The 19,986-nt window shown below is 39.9% G+C and overlaps 1 protein-coding gene across 1 annotated transcript in view; it reads left to right on the top strand.

Annotated features, from left to right (window-relative positions):
* Nucleotides 1–6,962: 6,962 nt before the first annotated feature.
* Nucleotides 6,963–19,986, top strand: part of mchr2b (melanin concentrating hormone receptor 2b) — a 57,784-nt gene continuing 44,760 nt past the window's right edge. The window contains exon 1 of the mRNA XM_061928097.2: nt 6,963–7,354. Within this exon, the coding sequence (XP_061784081.1) occupies nt 6,963–7,354 (392 nt within the window). The remainder of the gene's footprint in view (nt 7,355–19,986) is intronic.

Raw genomic sequence — 19,986 nt, 5'->3', positions numbered from 1 at the left:
AGGGTTGCAAAGGGGTGGAAAGTTTCTGGTAAATTTCCGGAAATTTACCACGGGAAGTTAAGCTCGAGAAGTTTGGAAATATTGACCATTTTTTGATTATTCAAAGTTGGACACCGTCCATGGGAATTAATGGGAATATATGGGAATTAATGGGGAATTATAATAAATATATATTATTGGGCACTTGTCTATATGTTGCTGCATCTCTGTGGCATTTTTTGGCGTAGCTCTTTGCACAGTATTTGCAAATGTACACAGCCTTCCCGCCTACATTGGTTGGGGTGAAATGTCTCCACACATCAGATGGTGTACGTGGCACTATTCTGTTTCTATTTATTTAATCTTGTAAAACATTGATGCGATGCCACACACATATACAAATAGTCAGCTAAACAATTGGAGTAGTCTTTAAAAATATTTTACTGATGGACAAATTAATAGTAATAGGTAGGGCTGTGAATCTTTGAGTGTCCCACGATTTGATTCAATATCGATTCTTGGGGTCACGATTCGATTCAAAATCGATTTTTTTTTATTCAACGCGATTCTCGATTCAAAAACGATATTTTCCTGATTCAAAAGGATTCTCTATTCATTCAATACATAGGATTTCAGCAGGATCTACCCCATTCTGCTGACATGCAAGCAGAGTAGTAGATTTTTGTAAAAAGCTTTTATAATTGTAAAGGACAATATTTTATCAACTGATTGCAATAATGCAAATTTGTTTTAACTATTAAATGAACCAAAAATATGACTTATTTTATCTTTGTGAAAATATTGGACACAGTGTGTTGTCAAGCTTATGAGATGCGATGTGATACTGTCATGTCTGTGTAATCATGTTTTGTCTTAGTCATGTTTTGTTTAGTTATTGGACTTTTTAGTTTCTGGCTTTTCACTCCCTTGTCTTGTTTCCATGATTACCCATTAGTTTCACCTGTTCCACGTTTGGACTCATTGTGCACTCTTGTTTGTCACCATAGCAACCCATTAGTTTTCACCTGTCACGTCACGCACCTGTTTCACGTTTTGAGTCACGCACCTGTTTTCGTTAATCATGTCTGTAGTATTTAAGTTCATTGTTTTTCAGTTTGTCTTTCTGGTGACATCCCCACATGTATGCTCTTCATACCTCTGTCACACTCGGTTAACCTCTGCGCACTTCATGACATGTCCAAGTAAGTTTTCTTTATTCATGCCATAGTTTGCAAGTTTTGTTTAATTGTTTATAGTTTCTGCCCTTGTGCAGGTTTTGTGTTTATAGTCAAGTTTTGTACTTCCGCCCTTGTGCGCGCCTTTGGTTTACTTCCTTGTTTTGTAGTTATAGTGTTAAATAAAAATGTACTTACATTCCCGTCTCGCCTGAGCCAACTTTCCGTTGCCTTCGAGAAAAACTAAACCCCAGGATCAAGTCATGACAGACACTATTGTTATTTTTTTTATAAATGTCTAATGATAATGTCAATGAGGGATGTTTAATCACTGCTATGTTGAAATTGTAACTAATATTGATACTGTTGTTGATAATATATAATTTTTTTGTTTCACTACTTTTGGTTTGTTCTGTGTCGTGTTTGTGTCTCCTCTCAATTGCTCTGTTTATTGCAGTTCTGAGTGTTGCTGGGTCGGGTTTGGTTTTGGAATTGGATTGCATTGTTATGGTATTGCTGTGTATTGTTTTGTTGGATTGATTAATGAAAAAAAAAAAAAAGTAAAAAAAAAAAAAAATAAATAAATAAATAAATAAATAAATAAATAAATAAATAAATAAAAAAAAAATCGTTTTTTTAAAAATGAGAATCCATTCTGAATCGCACAACGTGAGAATCGCGGTTCGAATTCGAATCGATTTTTCCCCACACCCCTACAAATAGGCTAGATTAATAAATTAACACTCAATCAGTGTCATGACTTGGACTGTGGAGTTTTTGTTTCCCCAAGATGCAAGAGAATTTGGATCGGACATGGCTTGAAGGTGGGTACATGATTTATTTAACACTATAACTACAAAGAAAGGATCAAACAAAAAGCGCGCACAGGGGCGGAGGTACAAAACCAGACTATAAAACACAAAACTTGCACAATGGCAGAAACTATGAACAATTAAACAAAACACTAACTGTGGCTTAATAAACAAACTTACTGTGGCATGGGATTGTGAACAGGGCTTGAAACGCGAGGATAGCAGGGTGAGAAAGGCTATGACTCCAGGACGAACAACAGAAAATGAAAAGCTTAAATAACACAGACATGATTAACAACAGGTGCGTGACTCAAAACGGGTGCGTGACATGACAGGTGAAACTAATGGGTAACTATGGTGACAAGACAAGGGAGTGAAAAGACAGAAACTAAAGAGTCCTATAACTAAACAAAACATGATTACACAGACATGACAATCAGCATGTTAAATTAAACTATAACCTACATTCTTGTATGACAACAGAATGGCTAGCAGAACAGAAGGCAGAGGAAACTACACGTTTTGATTTAGTATTTAGTATTTACGGATCACAAAAAAGGTGAATTCGGATCACTAACGTTGTTAGCATAAATGAATGGGATTTAACATAGAGAAAATGAGCATCACGGCTAACGGAGACATATTTTTGGTTCATTATGAGACTGTGGTGGTACATAAACCTAGCTGGCTACAGATATTGGCCCCAAAATCATTTAACAAGTACAGGAACAGATAGCTCAACAGAATGCTTGAGTGGAAGTCTGCTGGAGTAGTCTGCAGTCATACAGTAGCAAGCAATTACACCTCTATTAAACTTAAATACCATAGATCAGATATATTTACCCCAATAATACCATCAAAACTTACCTGACTGGATGAAGTCCTTGGGCTCAAATACTAGTGTGGCTTCAATAGCCCTGCTGTAGTGTGTAGCATGCTGGGAATTATCTGTGCATGTGATGGAAGAATGCACTGCACATGTGATGGAGGAATGCACAGTGCAGGGTTGAAATTCTACTGAATTTGCATTAAATCAGGTTGTTTTAGCTAATAATCATGCTGCAAGATCTAGCATGTTGCATTCAATGTTTATTCCCATTAATTTCCCATATATTCCCGTTAATTCCCTTGGAAAGTTTTCCAACTTTGAATATTCCCGGAATTTTGCAACACTAATTGTAATAGATAAAAATGGGCATAATTAAAAGAAGAATTATGGTGCTAAGGCGTTTTCTTACAAAACCCAAAACCAGTGAAGTTGGCACGTTGTGTAAATGGTAAATAAAAACAGAATACAATGATTTGCAAATCCTTTTCAACTTATATTCAATGAATGGACTGCAAAGACAAGATAGTTAACGTTTGAACTGGAAAACGTTGTTTTTTTCAAATATTAGCTCATTTGGAATTTGATGCCTACAACATGTTTAAAAAAAGCTTGCACAAATGGCAAAAAAGACTGAGAAAGTTGAGGAATGCTCATTAAACACTTATGTGGAACATCCCACAGGTGAACAGGCTAATTGGGAACAGGTGGGTGCCATGATTGGGTATAAAAGCAGCTTCCATAAAATGTTCAGTCATTCACAAACAAGGATGGGGAGAGGGTCACCGCTTTGTGAACAAATGCGTGAGCAAATTGTCGAACAGTTTAAGAACAACATTTCTCAATGAGCTATTGCAAAGAATTTAGGGATTTCGCCATCTACGGTCACAATATCATCAAAAGCTTCAGAGAATCTGGAGAAATCACTGCACATACGCGATGATAATTCGATCCCTCAGGCGTTGCTGCATCAAAAAGCGCCATCAGTGTGTAAATGATATCTCCACATGGGCTCAGGAACATTTCAGCAAACCACTGTCAGTAACTACAGTTCATCGCTACATCTGTAAGTGCAAGTTAAAACTCTACTATGCAAAGCGAAAGCTATTTATCAACAACACCCAGAAACGCCGCCGGCTTTGCTGGGCCCGAGCTCATCTAAGATAGACTGATGCAAAGTGGAAAAGTGTTCTGTGGTCTAACGAGTCCACATTTCAAATTGTTTTTGGAAACTGTGGACGTCGTGTCCTCCGGACCAAAGAGGAAAAGATCCATCCGGATTGTTATAGGCGCAAAGTTGAAAAGCCAGCATCTGTGATGGTATGGGGGTGTATTAGTGCCCAAGACATGGGTAACTTACACATCTGTGAAGGCGCCATTAATACTGAAAGGTACATACAGATTTTGGAGCAACATATGTTGCCATCCAAGCAACGTTACCGTGGACGCCCCTGCTTATTTCAGCAAGACAATGCCAAGCCACGTGTTACATCAATGTGGCTTCATAGTAAAAGAGGACTGGCCTGCCTGTAGTCCAGACCTGTCTCCCATTGAAAATGTGTGGCGCATTATGAACCCTAAAATACCACAACGGAGACCCCCGGACTGTTGAACAACTTAAGCTGTACATCAAGCAAGAATGGGAAAGAATTCCACCTGAGAAGCTTAAAAAATGTGTCTCCTCAGTTCCCAAACATTTACTGAGTGTTGTTAAAAGGAAAGGCCGTGTAACACAGTGGTGAACGTGCTCTTTTCCAACTACTTCGGCACGTGTTGCAGCCATGAAATTCTAAGTTAATTATTATTTGCTAAAAAAAAAAAAAAAAGTTTATGAGTTTGAACATCAAATATCTTGTCTTTGTAGTGCATTCAACTGAATATGGGTTGAAAAGGATTTGCAAATCATTGTATTCCGTTTATATTTACATTTAACACAATTTCCCAACTCATATGGAAACGGGGTTTGTATGTTCACTATTTTATTTAAGGACAAACTTGCAATAAGAAACATATGTTTAATGTACCCTAAGATTTTTTTGTTCAAATAAAGCCAATAATGCAATTTTTTGTGGTCTCCTTTATTACCTCGCTGGGTGACCATGGATGAAGTACTGGCTGTCCAGAGTTGGGACCCAGGGTGGACCACTCGCCTGTGCATCGGCTGGGGACATCTCTGTGCTGCTGACCCGTCTCCGCTCGGGATGGTCTCCTGCTGGTCTCCTGCTGGCCCCACTATGGACTGGACTCTCACTACTATGTTAGATCCACTAAGGACTGTTCTTTCATAATATTATGTCACTCAACATCCATTGCTTTCGGTCTCCCCTAGAGAGGGGGGGTTACCCACATATGCGGTTTCTCATCGTCATTCACATCGACGTCCCTTACGTGGGCTCTGTACCGAGGATGTTGTTGTGGCTTGTACAGCCCTTTGAGACTTTTGTGATTTAGGGCTATTTAAATAAACATTGATTGATTGATTGATTGACACGTTTCCGGTGAGGGTTGGACTCTGCCAAGGCTGCCCTTTGTCACCGATTCTGTTCATAACTTTTATGGACAGAATTTCTAGGCGCAGTCAAGGCGTTGAGGGGATCTGGTTTGGTGGCTGCAGGATTAGGTCTCTGCTTTTTGCAGATGATGTGGTCCTGATGGCTTCCTCTAGCCAGGATCTTCAGCTCTCACTGGATCGGTTCGCAGCTGAGTGTGAAGCGACTGGGATGAGAATCAGCACCTCCAAGTCCGAGTCCATGGTTCTCGCCCGGAAAAGGGTGGAGTGCCATCTCCGGGTTGGGGAGGAGATCTTGCCCCAAGTAGAGGAGTTCAAGTACCTCGGAGTCTTGTTCACGAGTGAGGGAAGAGTGGATCGTGAGATCGACAGGCGGATCGGTGCGGCGTCTTCAGTAATGCGGACGCTGTATCGATCCATTGTGGTGAAGAAGGAGCTGAGCCGTAAGGCAAAGCTCTCAATTTACCGGTCGATCAACGTTCCCATCCTCACCTATGGTCATGAGCTTTGGGTTATGACCGAAAGGACAAGATCACGGGTACAAGCGGCCGAAATGAGTTTCCTCCGCCGGGTGGCGGGGCTCTCCCTTAGAGATAGGGTGAGAAGGTCTGTCATCCGGGGGGAGCTCAAAGTAAAGCCGCTGCTCCTTCACATCGAGAGGAGCCAGATGAGGTGGTTCGGGCATCTGGTCAGGATGCCACCCGAGCGCCTCCCTAGGGAGGTGTTTAGGGCACGTCCAACCAGTAGGAGGCCACGAGGAAGACCCAGGACACGTTGGGAAGACTATGTCTCCCGGCTGGCCTGGGAACGCCTCGGGATCCCCCGGGAGGAGCTGGACGAAGTGGCTGGGGAGAGGGAAGTCTGGGCTTCCCTGCTTAGGCTGCTGCCCCCGCGACCCGACCTCGGATAAGCGGAAGAAGATGGATGGATGGATGGCAATTTCCCAACTCATATGGAAACGGGGTTTTTATGTTCACTATTTTATTTAAGGACAAACTTGCAATAAGAAACATATGTTTAATGTACCCTAAGATTTTTTTGTTCAAATAAAGCCAATAATGCAATTTTTTGAGGTCCCCTTTATTTAGAAAAGTACCGAAAAGTACAGAAACGGTACCAAAATATTGGTATCGGGACAACACTATAGGACTAATAGAAACACAAACGGAAAACACTGCCACATAAAGTAGTATTCCCATCTCTGACCTGGCTGCTCAGTACAATATACATGTTTACACTTGGTACCGGTACCAAAATATTTATATCTGGACAACACTAGTGCTAAATAAATTGTATTAATGGAATGAATGGGGGGAAAAAAACCTATTGGAATACTTCCTGGCCGATTTGCATGATTTGTCCAAGAGCCATGATGATGTTTTGAAGGGAGGGAACTTTTTGCGAGGCGCGTCCGGACAATCCAACCAGCGCGCCTCTTGGTTGTGTCTGCCACTCCACTGTTGGCCCCCACAGAGATAAAACATGCTCTAGAGACCAGCACAGTTGGATTCGATTAAATCGCGCCTGTTTTTCAATTGCGCAAAGAGGACGAGAGAAGGACCAGTGGAGAGTTGCAGCTGGACGCGCCGTGCGCACTTCCACCCAGAGACAGAGACGCGCGGGAGGACCTTAATCCTTCATCAGAACGCAAAAAAGAAAAGATGAACGCCACGGACATTCTCTGCCCAAACAACTTAACCGAGGCGTCATGTGGGAACGTCAGCTTCCCCCCGTACAGCTACATCGACATCACCACTTTTATGCACATCTTCCCGTCTATTTACGGCATCCTGTGCTCGGTGGGAGTCCTGGCCAACGGACTGGTCATTTACGCAGTGGCCGCCTGCAAGAAGAAGATGGTGTCGGACATCTACGTGTTGAACTTGGCTATAGCGGACATGCTCTTCCTGCTGGTGATGCCCTTCAACATCCACCAGTTGGTCAGAGACAGGCAGTGGGTCTTCGGGAACTTTATGTGCAAGGCGGTGGTTGTGGTGGACGTCAGCAACCAGTTCACCACCGTGGGGATTGTCACGGTGCTGTGCATTGACCGGTAAGTCCACTTAAAAAAAAAAAAAAATCATCAAGTTCACTGCTAATTTCAATAATGGAACTAGTTTCCATGTTCTTGTCCTTCAAAGAATCATACCATTAATATTGTATTGTGTATTTAGGATGTTGATGTTCCTTTTAATTTTTTACACATTTATTGGCCAATTGAAATACATACCACTACTGCTTATATTGTCTAAATCAGGGGTGGCAGACGTACGGCCCGTGGGCCGGATCAGGTCCACGGACAGGTTTTATCTGTGCCGCGTGTTGAGTTTGCCATGTTTTTTTTTTAATTTGTTAATTTAGCCTTTATTTAGGGCTTCACGGTGGAAGAGGGGTTAGTGCATCTGCCTCACAATACGAAGGTCCTGAGTAGTCTTGGGTTCAATCCCGGGCTCGGGATCTTTCTGTGTGGAGTTTGCATGTTCTCCCCATGACTGCGTGGGTTCCCTCCGGGTACTCCGGCTTCCTCCCACCTCCAAAGACATGCACCTGGGGATAGGTTGATTGGCAACACTAAATTGGCCCTAGTGTGTGGATGTGAGTGTGAATGTTGTCTGTCTACCTGTGTTGGCCCTGCGATGAGGTGGCGACTTGTCCAGGGTGTACCCCGCCTTCCGCCCAATTGTAGCTGAGATAGGCTCCAGCGCCCCCCGCGACCCCAAAGGGAATAAGCGGTAGAAAATGGATGGATGGATGGATAGCCTTTATTTAAACAGGTAAAATCCCATCTCCAAGGGAGACCTGGCCAAGAGGGCAGCAGCAAGGTTTGATTGATTGAGACTTTTATTAGTAGATTGCACAGTACAGTACATATTCCGTACAATCATAGGAAATACTTGACAAAATACTAAGTCAAGTATTTCATATATATATATATATATATATATATATATATATATATATATATATATATTTATAAGAAATACTTGACTTTCAGTGAATTCTAGCTATAAATATATGTTTCTTTTATTATATATATATATATATATATATATATATATATATATATATATATAAGAAATACTTGACTTTCAGTGAATTCTAGCTATAAATATATATTTCTTTTATTATATATATATATATATATATATATATATATATATATAAATAAGAAATACTTGACGAAATACTAAGTCAAGTATTTCATATATATACATATATATATATATATATATATATATATATATATATATATATATATATATAAGAAATACTTGACTTTCAGTGAATTCTAGCTATAGATGTATATTTATTTTATTATATATATATATATATATATATATATATATATATATATATATATATATATATATATATATATACACAAAATAAATACTTGAATTTCAGTGTTCATTTATTTACACATATACACACACATAACACTCATCTACTCATTGTTGAGTTAAGGGTTGAATTGTCCATCCTTGTTCTATTCTCTGTCACTATTTTTCGAACCATGCTGAACACCCTCTCTGATGATGCATTGCTGTGTGGCACGCACAAAAGTGCTTCCATCAAATGCACTAGATGACAGTATTGTCCTGTTTAAGAGTGTCACAACATTGCTGTTTACGGCAGACAAACTGCTTTACGGTAGACAAAAACGTGACTGCTGTTGTTGTGTGATGTTGCCGCGCTGGGAGGACGTTAATGAAACTGCCCAACAATAAACCCTCATAAGAAACCAAGAACTCGCCCTCCATCATTCTACAGTTATAACGTGATTGGGCAGGTATGCTGTTTATATTGTGGGTTAGCGGACTCAGGTCCCGGGAGGTTTTCGGGAGATGCGCTGAATTTCGGGAGTCTCCCGGAAAATCTGGGAGGGTTGGCAAGTATGCGTACAATTGACTACTAAATGGTAACAACAACACCCGAATAAGTTTTTCAACTTGTTTAAGTCGGAGTCTTCTTAAATCGATTCATGGTACAAATATATACTATCATCATAATGCAGTCATCACTCAAGTCAATCATCAGAGTATATACATTGAATTATTTACATTATTTACAATCCGGGGTGTGGGATGTGGAGACACTTCAGTCATCAACAATTGCATCATCAGAGAAATGGACATTGTAACAGTGTAGGTCTGACTTGGTAGGATATGTACAGCAAGTAGTGGACATAGAGAGAGAGAGAGATCAGAAAGTATAATAACAAGTATCTACATTTGATTATTTACATTTGATTATTTACAATCCGGGGAGGTGGGATGTGGAAGGGGGAGGGTGTTAGTTTAGGTTTGAACTTGCCTGTAGGTCTTCTTTTAGTGCTGTTTTGAAGGAGGGTAGAGACGCACTTTCTTTTACACCCGTTGGGAGGTTACATTAAAAACATTAAACAACCCATAAAACATCACATTTACAACATTACAACTTGCTCACATAACACATGTGCATGCAGACAAGGTAGACTGCAATCCTTTCACAGAAGCTTTAAACTCATTTAATGTGACAAGGGTTTGAAGTTGAAGATTCAATCAATCCATCAATCAATGTTTACTTAAATAGCCCTAAATTATGAGTGTCTCAAAGGGCTGCACAAGCCACAACGACATCCTCGGCTCAGATCCCACACCAGGGCAACCCAATGGGATAACAATGAGAAACCTTGGAGGGGACCACATGGACCAAATTACATGTTGTATACCCGACAAGTGCACCCGTCATAAATTCTCTCAGAATGTCTGTTGCCAAGCTGCACTATATAAACAAACATACAGCAGATGAATGAAGACTATTGGTTCGTGCATCATAGCATCAATGTCCAACGTGTGGTTCCGGGGGCTAGATTTTCCCCGCCACATAAAACGTAACGTGAAAGCCTGGAAATAATGTGCGTCAATATCATTAATATTATTTCTTAATAAATATATTTGTTCTTTGAATTTTGACATACAACAAATAATATCAAATATTTGAAAAAATGTTTGTGCTAAAATATAAATACTTACTTAATATCTGCTTGGCTTATGATTTCAAAGAAAGTTATCTTCAAAATTGTACATAAAACAATATAACTGGCATTAATGTAAAATTTTAATGAGGCATTGATTCATGTATTTACATACCGTATTTTCCGTACTATAAGGCTCACTTATAATCTTTTTTCCCCCTCAAAACTCGACAGTTTTGTTTCCATGTATACCCCCACTTAATTTTTACTTTTTAAATTCGATCTCAATTTTGTACACTGCTGCTGGAATTTTAATTTTCCTGAGGGAACTCTCCTGAAGGAATCAATAAAGTACTATCTATCTATCTATCTATCTATCTATCTATCTATCTATCTATCTATCTATCTATCTATCTATCTATCTGTCTATCTAGTGCACCTTATAACCCAGTGTGCCTAAGGTATGGAATAATTTTAGTTTTGCTTACCGACCTCAAAGCTATTTTTTTTTTTGGTACACGGTGAAATGATAAGTGTGATCAGTAGATGGCAGTCAAACATAAGAGACACGTGTAGACTGCAATTATATAATGGGACTCACATACAAGAGATACACGTAGACTGCAATATGACTCAAGTAAACAACACCAACATTTGATATGTTCAATTGAAAATATAGAACATTACACACGGCGCTCAAAAATCTATCAAAATGTTTTAGTACGACTTTGGTAAGCTATGAAGCCACACTGCTTGATGCGCTTCAACATACGAGTATTATTATGGTGTGTATAAGGTAAGACATATTGTCTGCCGTTTTGTTTTGCAATATTATGCAAAAGCAACTTTTCTTACCTTCTGGTACCTGCTGATGTGTATTTGGGATCTGCATAAATCCTGAAAAATTTGCGCGAGTCCGCCTTTGTAGTCGGTGACAACACCGTAGTCGATAAGCTTCTTCTTTTTCTCTATCCTCTTGTTATGGCAACTATTCATCCTCCGCTGTTGCTATTTCTAATATAAAGTAGTGTAAAGTTCTTACTTGTATCTGTCAGTAAACTCGCCGTGAAAGCGCTAAAACATACCGGTGTAGTGAGTTTACATTATTCACCCAAGGAACTTTAGTTATTAGAGCGTTCCGGTCGGACTGTTTCTCACAGGACAGGACACACAGGCCTTATTGTTGTTTCCGGATGAGGAGATGCTGCTCCGTTATTGATTGAAGTAAAGTCTGAATGTCATTAAAACAGTTAGCTCCGTCTTTTGACACTTCTTCCAACTCCGTCCTTGCACGCTACGCCGCTGCAACAAAGATGACGGGGAAAAGACGCTGCCGAAGGTGAGCCACGTAAATAAGACCGCCCACAAAACGGCGCATCCGGAAGCGACTGTCAGAAAGCGGCTTGAAGATGATCTGTAAAACATAATCCATGCAACATTTTGACCAAAGAACCACCATTACATGTTATGTAGACCACAAGGAAGTGTTTTACATTTAGAAAAAGAAAAAAAAAAAAAGACTCTTTTAAAGGCCTACTGAAATGATTTTTTTTTATTTAAACGGGGATAGCAGATCCATTCTATGTGTCATACTTGATCATTTCGCGATATTGCCATATTTTTGCTGAAAGGATTTAGTAGAGAACATCGACGATAAAGTTTACAACTTTTGGTCGCTGATAAAAAAAAGCCTTGCCTGTACCGGAAGTAGCGTGACGTCACAAGTTGAAAGTCTCCTCACATTTCCCCATTGTTTACACCAGCAGCGAGAGCGATTCGGACTGAGAAAGCGACGATTACCCCATTCATTTGAGCCAGGATGAAAGATTTGTGGATAAAAAACGTGAGAGTGAAGGACTAGAGTGCAGTGCAGGACGCATCTTTTTTCACTCTGACAGTAACTTAGGTACAAGGGCTCATTGGATTCCACACTCTCTCCTTTTTCTATTGTGGATCACGGATTTGTATTTTAAACCACCTCGGATACTATATCCTCTTGAAAATGAGAGTCGAGAACGCGAAATGGACATTCACAGTGACTTTTATCTCCACGACAATACGTCAGCGAAGCACTTTAGCCATGGAGCTAACGTGATAGCATCGTGCTTAACTGCAGATAGAAACAAAATAAATAAGCCCCTGACTGGAAGAATAGACAGAATATCAACAATACTATCAAACTCTGGACCTGTAACCACACGGTTAATGCTGTACCGCCTGACGAAGCCTAGCAATGCTGTTGCTAACGACGCCATTGAAGCTAACTTAGCTATGGGACCTCGATAGAGCTATGCTAATAAGATTAGCTCTCCACCTACACCAGCTCTCATCTGCTCATCAACACCAGTGCTCACCTGCGTTCCAGCGATCGACGGCGCGACGAAGGACTTCACCCGATCATCGATGCGGTCGGCGGCTAGCGTCGGATAGCGCGTCTGCTATCCAAGTCAAAGTCCTCCTGGTTGTGTTGCTGTAGCCAGACACTAATACACCGATCGCACCTACAGGTTTCTTCTTTGCAGTCTCCATTGTTCATTAAACAAATTGCAAAAGATTCACCAACACAGATGTCCAGAATACTGTGGAATTTTGCGATGAAAAAAGACGATTTAAGCTGGCGACCGACCTATTCCAAAATGTCTGATTCAACTACTTACGTCACGCGCATACGTCATCATACCTAGACGTTTTCAACCGGAAGTTTCCCGGGAAATTTAAAATTGCACTTTATAAGTTAACCCGGCCGTATTGGCATGTGTTGCAATGTTAAGATTTCATCATTGATATATAAACTATCAGACTGTGTGATCGGTAGTAGTGGGTTTCATTATCAATCAATCAATCAATATTTATTTATATAGCCCTAAATCACAAGTGTCTCAAAGGGCTGCACAAGCCACAACGACATCCTGTAATGCGCCCTATGGTTCGGAAAATAAGGTCATATTATTTCTTAATACGTATATTTGTTCTTTGAATTTTGACATACAACAAATAATATCAAATATTTCCAAAAAAATGTTGGGGTTAAAATATCAATATTTACTTAATATCTGCTTGGCTTATAATTTCAAAGCAAGTCATCTTCAAAACTGCACGTAAAACAATATAACTGGCACCCACCCAGCATGCAGCTATACAATTATAAAAGGATGTTGCTGCATGGACGATAAGTCTAATATAAACTTTCTGAGAGCCCATGCAAACATGTTGACACACACATTCTCTGTTCCTCGTCCGTCTTTGCGTGCGTGTAACTGTGTCAGTTTGCACATACATTTCACAGGTGCTATATAAAATGCAAAATAATGCTCGCAAAATGGTGATGAGTGTTGACTCACACTTTGCACACGCTTAGTAGATCGGCTTTGCGTGTGCTATCATGTTTGCATGAGTTTTAGTACACATAAACCTTTAGTAAATCCTAGTCTATATACTCATAACTTTAAGGTAAAACTGCACTTTTTTTTATTTTATTTTGCCCATCATTCACAATCCCTATGCAAGGCAAGAACACACATGTTTTTTTGTTTTTTTTCATGCATTCTAGTACGTATAATACGGCAAGTACGAGGTAGCAAACAATGCAGATAATGGGAGTAAACCCACAGTGAGAAAGACACAAAAAGACGAGTGTTTTTTTTCAGTTTTTTTTACCTGTGTAAGCATTATGATTAACTCTTCATCTAAACGGGAAGATATGAACATCCCATCAGTTGTCATCCCCGTGAGAGCAGACATTGTACTGTACGGGATTGTTTTATTGTGTTTCATTTATGTAATATTGTCATGAGGCATTGGTACTATTGATACTATTTTCATATATATTTTTTTATTGCAAACGGCCTTTCAAAGGCAGCCATTTGTTTAGTTAAATAAGTTTCACTACACAGCACATATTGTCATACGTGCTGACTGCTGGTCAGTTTATTATTGCTTTTAACCAGGTTTTTATACCCTCTGACTCTGTTTTTTCTGGCACTGAGAAACTCAATCCATTGTTTGACTCCACCTGTGAGACAGCCTTTAACTCAGTGGCTCCTTTAAAAATCAAAAAGGCCAAAACTAAATCAGAACCCTGGTTTAATGAGAGAACCCGTGCAATCAGACGTGAGTGCCGCAAAGCTGAACGCAGGTGGAAGAAGGGCAAGCTTCAGGTGTCACTCCAGATTTTAAAGGACTGTTGGCATCGATATCAGAGCACAGTAAAATAGGCAGAAAGAGAACTTTGGCAAACATTATTGCCTCAAATAGTCTTGACCCTCGTGTTTTGTTCAAAATCATTGACTCTGTTCTTAATGCCCCTCAGCCTACATGTTTGGAACCCTCCTGCCTTTTTGGAGTATTTTATTGATAAGATTGCCACAATAAGGGCTCTCATTTCTGTTCCGACCTCTGACCCTTCTGTCCCGTTTAACTACTCTGCTGTTTTTAATCAGTTTGAGCAAGTGACTCTGCAGCAGTTACAAGAATTGACTAATCATATGAAGCCCTCAGGTTCCCCCCATGATGCTGTCCCTCCTACATTTTTTAAAGAAGTGTTTTCTTGCATAGGGCAGCCTGTTCTTAACATTCGAAATAGCAGTCTGTTTTCTGGTGTGGTTCCTACCAGTTTTAAACACGCCGTGGTTCAATCGCTTCTAAAGAAACCTGGGGCCGTATTTATCAAGCGTCTTAGAGTGCCATTTTACGCTTAAGTCCTGAGAATTTGCGAAATTTAGTCCTACTCTCAAACTTAAGAATAAAAGCTATTCATCAACTTTCTTAAGTCTAAGAATCACTCCAACTCTCCACGATATTCAGAGGAGTCCTAAGTGGTTAGGAGTTGCCAGCGGGGGATGGCACTGAGGCGAGAGAGACGTTCGCGAACGTTCAGGGAGCGGAAGGTTGTGCTGGCTTTGTTTGATGACGAACAGCTGATCAAACGGTATCGTTTAGACAGAGCGGGTATTGTTTTTGTCACAGATTTATAATAAGGGGCGTCATCTCATCAGCAACATCACACAGCAGAACTAAAGGTCATCACAATGCTTTGATATCTCGCCACTGGGAAAATGAATTGGAAAGAAAAGGAAACATTTATTTTTGATTCATTGTCAATAATGTTTGTTTGTTTTGTATTATTTTGTAGTTTATTGTCAAAATATACACTCCCATTGTCCACTTAAATATTTCTAAGATATTTCTTTATTCTTAGACAAGGGATTCCCTTCCGTGATTGGTCATTTCTATGGACACAGAAATGACGTCACCTAAAATTCCGTTTACGGCACATAGTAATGTCGTAATTCAGCTCTGAGTGTGAAACTTAAGATTCAGTCCTACACTTTGCTGAAAGTGTGAGTAAGACGCTTGATAACTAACTTTTAAGTGCAGCTTTCAGCGAAGAATTTCTTTACTTATAAGTCAACTCTTAGCAGACTTCTTAGGAGTAATTCTAAGACGCTTGATAAATACGGCCCCTGGTCTGGACAGTTCAGTTTTAGCCCATTTTAGACCCATTTCTAAGCTGCCTTTCCTCTTAAAGATCTTGGAGAAGATTGTTTTTACCCAGTTAAACACTTTTTTAGAGGACTGTGATATTTTAGAAGTCTTCCAGTCTGGGTTTAAACCCCTCCATAGTACCGAGTCAGCTTTATTAAGGGTTTTTAATGACATTCTTCGAGCAACAGATTTAGGGGATCATGTGATTTTAGTTTTACTCGACCTAACAGCAGCATTTGATACGGTGGACCATAATATTTTAATTAGCACGCCTACAGCATCAAGTGGGCATCTGTGGTACTGCTTTGAGTTGGCTGAAGTCATATTTGACTAACTGGACCTTCTCTGTAAATGTTGCTGGTTCTGAATCCTCTGTGGGGTCCCACTGGGCTCAGTTTTAGGACCACTGCTCTTTTCTATTTATTTACTTCCTCTGTGCTCAATCCTAAGAAAGCATGATATTTGTTTTCATTGTTATGCCGATGACACACACATTTATTTTCCGTTAAAGAGAAATCATGCCTCTTCAATGCAGCCACTACTTGCTTGTCTTAATGATATCAAGGCCTGGATGGCCCTAAATTTCTTAAACCTCAATGAAAAGAAGACAGAAGTAATAGTGTTTGGACCTAGTGGTACCTGTGAGCTCCCCCCTGTTGACTTTGGGCCCTTGGCTTTGCACGTTAAGCCCATGATCACCAACCTGGGCTTTCGTATTGACAGTGATTTTAAATTGGACCGTCAGATTGGCACAGTGGTGAAAGCCAGCTTTTTTTTTATTTACGTCAGCTGGCCAAGGTTAAAAACCTTCTTTCTAGGCAACAGTTTGAGACAGTAATCCATGCCTTTATCACATCTCGGCTGGATTACTGTAATTCTTTGTACAAACCCTGTTTCCATATGAGTTGGGAACTTGTGTTAGATGTAAATATAAACGGAATACAATGATTTGAAAATCTTTTCAACCCATATTCAATTGAATGCACTACAAAGACAAGATATTTGATGTTCAAACTCATAAACTTTATTCTTTTTTTGCAAATAATAATTAACTTAGAATTCCATGGCTGCAAGACGTGCCAAAGTAGTTGGGAAAGGGCATGTTCACCACTGTGTTACATGGCCTTTCCTTTTAACAACACTCAGTACACGTTTAGGAACTGAGGAGACACATTTTTTAAGCTTCTCAGGTGGAATTCTTTCCCATTCTTGCTTGATGTACAGCTTAAGTTGTTCAACAATCCGGGGGTCTCCGTTGTGGTATTTTAGGCTTCATAATGCGCCACACATTTTCAATGGGAGACAGGTCTGGACTACAGGCAGGCCAGTCTAGTACTCGCACTCTTTTACTATGAAGCCACGTTGATGTAACACGTGGCTTGGCATTGTCTTGCTGAAATAAGCAGGGGCGTCCATGGTAACGTTGCTTGGATGGCAACATATGTTGCTCCAAAACCGGCATGTACCTTTCAGCATTAATGGTGCCTTCACAGATGTGTAAGTTACCCATGTCTTGGGCACTAATACACCCCCATACCATCACAGATGCTGGCTTTTCAAGTTTGCGCCTATAACAATCCGGATGGTTCTTTTCCTCTGTGGTCCGGAGGACACAACGTCCATAGTTTGCAAAAACAATTTGAAATGTGGACTCGTCAGACCACAGAACACTTTTCCATTTTGTATCAGTTCATCTTAGATGAGCTCAGGCCCAGCGAAGCCGACGGCGTTTCTGGGTGTTGTTGATAAACGGTTTTCGCCTTGCATAGGAGAGTTTTAACTTGCACTTACAGATGTAGCAACCAACTGTAGTTACTGACAGTGGGTTTCTGAAGTGTTCCTGAGCCCATGTGGTGATATCCTTTACACACTGATGTCGCTTGTTGATGCAGTACAGCCTGAGGGATCGAAGGTCACGGGCTTAGCTGCTTACGTGCAGTGATTTCTCCAGATTCTCTGAACCCTTTGATGATATTACGGACCGTAGATAGTGAAATCCCTAAATTCCTTGTAATAGCTGGTTGAGAAAGGTTTTTCTTAAACTGTTCAACAATTTGCTCACACATTTGTGGACAAAGTGGTGACCCTCGCCCCATCCTTGTTTGTGAATGACTGAGCATTTCATGGAATCTACATTTTTACCCAATCATGGCACCCACCTGTTCCCAATTTGCCTGTTCACCTGTGGGATGTTCCAAATAAGTGTTTGATGAGCATTCCTCAACTTTATCAGTATTTATTTCCACCTTTCCCATCTTCTTTGTCACGTGTTGCTGGCATCAAATTCTAAAGTTAATGATTATTTGCAAAAAAAAAAAAATATGTTGTCTTTGTAGCATATTCAACTGAATATGGGTTGAAAATGATTTGCAAATCATTGTATTCCGTTTATATTTACATCTAACACAATTTCCCAACTCATATGGAAACGGGGTTTGTATTTTGGAATTAGTCAGTCCTCCCTCTCACGTCTGCAGCTGGTCCAAAATGCAGCTGCCCGACTTTTAACTAACACAAGAAAAAGAGAGCTCATTACTCCTGTTTTAGCCTCCCTCCACTGGCTGCCTGTGTCTTTTAGAGTCCATGTTAAAATGATATTACTCGTTTTTAAATCCTTACGTGGTCTTGCTCCACCGTACCTCTCTGAGCTGCTCCACCTCTATGCCCCCACCCGGTCCCTCAGGTTAGCTGATCAGCTGCTCCTGGAGGTCCCCAAATCAACGTGCAAACTCAGAGGGGACAGAGCCTTCACTGTTGCGGGTCCCAAACTCTGGAACCATCTCCCTCTCCATGTGAGACAGGACCCTTCTTTGGCTACTTTTAAGACCCTTCTTAAAACCCATTTTTATTCACTGGCTTTTAACCCAGCATGAGACTTTAAACTGTTTTTAACTTTTTTAACTGTTTTTAACTTTTTAACTGCTTTTTATCTAACAAATTGATTTTAGGGTAATTTGTATTTGCTTTTTCCAATGTGTATTTTACTTCTGTTTTAAATGTTATTTTTTAGTCTGTCCTTTGCCTGTATTTCTTTGTGATGTACAGCCCTTTGTTCTTCAACTGTGCTTGTTTTTAAAGGGCTTTATAAATAAAGTTGGTATGTTATGGTATGGTATGGTATGGTTTATATTGTATGGAGAAAAACACGACGTTCTACATCATTTTTTTAGACCTTTAACATCGAATCTGTCGCCGCCATTGTGATGTGCAGTGCTGTTTTTAAGTGACCGTAAGTCTTGAACTATAGAAAGTATTTCAATGGTTGAAATCTGTGTTTTTGAGTGATATTCGAGGTATTACGGTAATCTACGTCACAGCAGCTCAGACGAGGAACACAGCTCCAAACGCATGTGTCAGAAACAGATGCGGAAGCAGATTTTTACGTGATAATATATGATATTGTAGGTGTTTATTACACTTTGCATTCATACTTTGCTGTTTTATGAATTTTTGTTGTGTGTTGTTTGATTGTAAAAGATACACAACTATCGAGGAGCTGGTTTGATAAGTAAAAGAGGAGTGATGTTGTTAATATTCAGTGTTTTATCGTTCATAGTTAATATTGTAAATCCCACTCTCTTTATCTTAATGTACATTTTGGGTGTCCCATTCAGTAAAAAACTGTACATTTCCATTATGTTTTTTTGAGGTGGTCTGTCATAACTTTTTTAGAACTCTATCGGACATTGTGACTTTTGGTATTAGTAAGGGATGTCCCGATCCAGGTTTTTGCACTTCCGATCCGATACCGATATTGTTTTTGCACTTCCGATCCGATACCGATACTAACCGATACTGATACTGACCGATACTGGCCTATCCGAGCATGTATTAAAGTTTAAAGTTATTTAGCCTACTTAGTTGTCAGAATCATGTTGAAAAGGGTTTTAGTACTCTTGATAACAACTAGCCAGCTGAATTAGGTGAGTTTGAATAATACACAATGGTTGGTAACAAGAAACGGACCTGTTTATTCAAGGATAAACACAAAATAGACAAAATTATACATGACAAACAGAAATGGCATCATTGAACTAGGGCTGGGCGATATGGCCTTTTTTTTAATATTGCGATATTTTAAGGTCATATCACACAATATATATCTCGATATTTTGCCTTAGCCTTGAATGAACACTTGATGCATAATCACAGCAGTATGATGATTCTTTGTGTTTTCATTGATTGATTGAGACTTTTATTAGTAGGTTGCACAGTGAAGTACATATTCCGTACAATTGACCACT

Source organism: Nerophis lumbriciformis, linkage group LG35 (assembly GCF_033978685.3).
Source record: "Nerophis lumbriciformis linkage group LG35, RoL_Nlum_v2.1, whole genome shotgun sequence".
NCBI lineage: Eukaryota > Metazoa > Chordata > Actinopteri > Syngnathiformes > Syngnathidae > Nerophis > Nerophis lumbriciformis.
This window is presented reverse-complemented; position numbering and strand designations above follow the sequence as displayed.